Raw genomic sequence first — 4076 nt, 5'->3', positions numbered from 1 at the left:
TTCAAGTGCAGCTGAAGGGCCTAGTTTACTGTATTTTCAAGCATGAACCTTTATGTGGGCAATCCATTGCCACTGGCTCCACATAGGGCATGGCGAAAAAGAGAGGTAGCCTCACTCAAGCACTCGCGAAAGTTGCTTGGAGCAGGCGAAGGCATGGCTTGCTGCTTCGGCAGCAACCCGTGGCATGGCTTGCTGCCTCGGCAGCAAAGCCGAAATTACAAGCTGAGGAAGCTTGCTAGCAAGCTACGGCTGCACTTCAGGCTGACGCGTACAGGCTGGGCCCCTAGCCACTGCCAAGGGCTTCCCGTACGAAAAATGTAACGATATACTGTGCCGATGCTGACACCCCCACAATGGGGTGGGAGACAAAACGTCGGGAATGAGACAAATAGCCCCATACACATTCAAATCAAAGAATGAAAGAACTATGCACTGCAATTCATGCGGCCTCAACGGAACGATGACAGTTTGGCAGCTAGTAAACAACTGGTGTGCAGCAGCAACCGTCTGCACAAAAGCCCCTTCCTCAGCTGCCCGGCTGCAAACTTCCATTCATCTCCTCAACTGTCCGTCTTCCGTCCTTCTTGTCTGTAAACTGCTAGTACTATGTTGTTGTGCTGTTGTGTGCCGTACGGGCAGGGAGCCTTCGCTTCCTTAGAGTCAGCTACTGGGGCTGAGGTGGCATTCGAGAATAGATAACGCACTTCTTGATTGGGCACCACTGGTCTCTGTGCCTCTTTCACCGGCCGTATGGTTCGCCCGGGAATGTGAATCTCCTGTGTGAAACGGGCCCTTCGGTGCATCATCGGGCAAACTAGGGGTCTCAAATGATTCAGAACTAAGCGAGCGGCCAGAAACAGGAGGAGAGGAAGAGTTCAGCTCGGTGTTGTGCAGCAGTAACTCGCGCGCTCGACGGCCTTCTTCGGAGTCCTCAGCGAGTAACACGTCCAGCATATCGTCACTGCTCGACTTCATGAGGGACGCGTGGCCGGTTGGACTGCACACAAAACAACGTAACAGCACCAACTGCAGTGACATACAAACAAGCCCCGCTGCGCCAACCTCGCTACGCTGCACGCGAGACGGGCCACTGAAGGAACAAAAGTAGTCCGCATCAATACATGATGAAACACAGGAAGCATAATTCTGCAAAAAGCTGAAGAACGCACATGCGGCCACGGATACGAGCGTAACGGCCTGTATGGCGCTCAGAGTCGTGCCAGTTTGCGTCGGCGTCCTTATCCTGTGCACCACAAAAAGCAAATTGCATTCACAGCCTCTATGCAGCACGATACTCTCGCCATACCCCTTGTGGTAACATGCGTGCATTTAAAGATTGCGCAAGTAGAGCTCATACCTGGATTTCCTGCACAGTCCCCAGCGACACTGAAGAGCCACGCCTGACCACCTCGTTCTCGCCAGTACCTGAATTTCCACTTCTGCAGCGTTACCAAACACCAAACCCTCACATCTTAGCCATGTGTGCTGAAAGCATAACCATCAATTGAGAAAGACACCCGTAACTGCGCCAAACTGCCAGCCACATCGTCAAGATACATATTGGTGTATTGGGTTGAATGGTTAACACGCACGGGCAGAAACAGCATAGGTAGGAGAAAGAACCATCGTCCATTTTCTTCGCTGATGGAGGCCGGGATTCGCTTGCAACGGAGCTTGGCTGCAGCAGCCGGATAAGACAGCAGAAACAACTTCGCAGAGACCTGTACACCCGTATATCTGATATCACTGGGACTACTGAATGGAGCTGCGTAGTAATAAAGGTCAATCGTGACTAGAATTACGATTGCAGCATCAAACTGCTCAGAGAGCAGTGCTCGTTTAGCCAATTCACTTCATGGGAGCAACCGGCATGTTCAACGAGCCACAGGCAAAATATAGCGAAATATAGCCAGCAACTGCAAGCAAGCGGACCGTCTTTGAGGTGGAGCTTTGGCTTCCTACGTTCGTTTCCTCCGTTTCATCGTCAGACTTGTTCGCCGACTCTTGAAGATCATCAGCTGGCAAACGATGCGTGAACAAATGCACCCACACTAGATTGAGCTTGATAGAGACGCACACTCGAACACCAGCCCACAAGATACAAGAAGAGCTAGCGTTGACGTCTGCTGCTGCACACTAAAATGTGGTCATCAACTATGGTATCGGTAGCATGAATATAACCTATGCTGCCTTCTACTCTGTACTTTACAGTGTACGTACCTGTGAAGTTGAACTTGGCGTACCCGGTTGCCTTCCGCACCTTCTTCCTAGTGAACTCGGGTTTGACTGGCTGGTGAGATACTTCAGCTGCCTCATCTTTCTCGTAGTCCTGCACATTATAACATGAATTAACAGCTACATATATGCGGCTTTCTGCGTGTAATGCTTAGTTCTTCTAACTTGCAGCAGCCAGGCAGGATATCATCTGTCTAGTTGACTGCCGCGACCAGGTCTAGCAACATCCTATCACGTCATAATGAGCTCAAGTAAACGATGCAATGCAGATCCACCCTAAAGCGCATGCATCAATGCTCCCCTACCCTGGGTGCCACCATCGATACGGAGTGCCGGAACTCCACCTTGCCCTTTCCGCCAGCAGGGAAATCCCACTCTGCCTCCTTATCTGCAGCATCACACGATGAACATTTCATTACAATGCAAGAACGTCCCGAGTCTCAAGGCGCCAACCTCGTACAAATCCAGTTGGTATCGAGAAGAGTCACTCAGCTAAAGGTGTGATTGTGAAAAACTAGTTTATGCACTGAAAATATGCATCCTAGCAAAGACGGGTGTCAAATGGGGTGTGCACCTGTTTCAACGATATCCTCAAGACGACTGTCCTCGGGTTGAAGTCCCTCCGCCTTTGCCTTCGAAGTAAGGTTCTTCAGGGTTTCATGGTAGTCGACCTTATTTAGTGCCATGAGCTCTCCAGCCTGCGGCCCCACAAACGCCCGGAGCAGCCAGAAGTAAACTGACTGTTACAAACAATTATCCGCTAGAGAAAAGAGAGCAGTGCTTTTGAGCTGCGCACCTCAGTTAATGCGCACAAGCGTACTATTCATCATCACGCCATCGCTAAAAAATTCACACAGCAACAAAGCAATACGCACTCACGCCATGCCTGGAACAAATCCAAAACAACAGCAAGCTCACCAATGTGCTGGCACGCAATGAGACGACTTGCAAGCGGTTGAAGAAGGACGTCATGCAATAGAGCGCAGCTGTCCCCTCAGCGCTCGAAAGATCCTCCTTCTCAAAGAACTTGTTGAATACCTACAAATCAAACGGAATCAAAGACACGTTCACGTAGAGTCGGTCAACGTTCGTGCAACCACCCACCTACGCCCCAACTGAAAGCAACAAACGCGAATACAATGGTTTTCCCCGTGGTTCTCACAGGTTTGGGACGTACGGTACATTATGAGAACTGGGTAGCTTACTTCCAAACTGGTTGCTGTGAACTTCTGAAGAAACTTTATTTCCTTCTGAAGGGTCTCTGGCGTGTAGTCATCTTCCTCCAGGTCCATCAAGCATGTGCCCTGGAGAGGGGCGTAGGCGAGGCAGTACAAATCCTGAATGGGTGAGCAGCGAAGACGCATCAACGAATGGTCAGTCCCAATAATTGAGTGGTAAAAGCAGTTCAAAAGCAATGACAGCAGGGTGAGCCCACGAGTGTAATAATGCGAGCTATGAAGCAATGCAATCAACACAACTACCAGGGAAAAAGTACACATTTCGAAAACTGGGAATGGCACAATGCGGAGACAAATGAGTTCGTAAAATACTGGTCGGCAGATTGATGACCGACAAAAATGAAGTAAAAAGTGATGAATAGAGATAGCATCTACGCTACCGTACCTGGAGCGCCATCTTGAGGAGGGCGGCAATGCCGAAGTACCTCCACAGATACCAATTAAACTGCCGGGGTAAAATACGTCGGAGATGTAGAGCTGTCGTCACTCCTCTAAATCCTTTTCGTTCTCACGCGCACAAAACAACCTTCAGCATAACTGTGTAAGCAGAAATCTGGGCATCTGCCGAGAGATGATACCTTGCAAAGCTTGGAACAACAGAAT

General features: G+C 49.8%; 1 protein-coding gene across 1 annotated transcript; it reads right to left on the bottom strand.

The window, feature by feature from the left end:
* Positions 1 to 660: 660 nt before the first annotated feature.
* Positions 661 to 3870, bottom strand: EMWEY_00024870 (hypothetical protein, conserved; the record flags this gene model as incomplete). Its single annotated transcript, XM_013480967.1, has 11 exons — positions 661 to 997; positions 1170 to 1243; positions 1358 to 1439; positions 1593 to 1678; positions 1963 to 2078; positions 2221 to 2329; positions 2541 to 2623; positions 2810 to 2933; positions 3154 to 3273; positions 3441 to 3572; positions 3859 to 3870. The coding sequence occupies 11 exons, from the start codon at positions 3868 to 3870 to the stop codon at positions 661 to 663; spliced, it is 1275 nt and encodes a 424-aa protein (XP_013336421.1).
* Between the last annotated feature and the right edge of the window lie 206 nt (positions 3871 to 4076).

The sequence above is a fragment of the Eimeria maxima genome, genomic scaffold (genome assembly GCF_000499605.1).
Source record: "Eimeria maxima Weybridge genomic scaffold, Emw_scaff258, whole genome shotgun sequence".
NCBI lineage: Eukaryota > Apicomplexa > Conoidasida > Eucoccidiorida > Eimeriidae > Eimeria > Eimeria maxima.
Note: the sequence above shows the minus strand (reverse complement) of the source record. Positions and strands in the feature narration are given on the sequence as shown.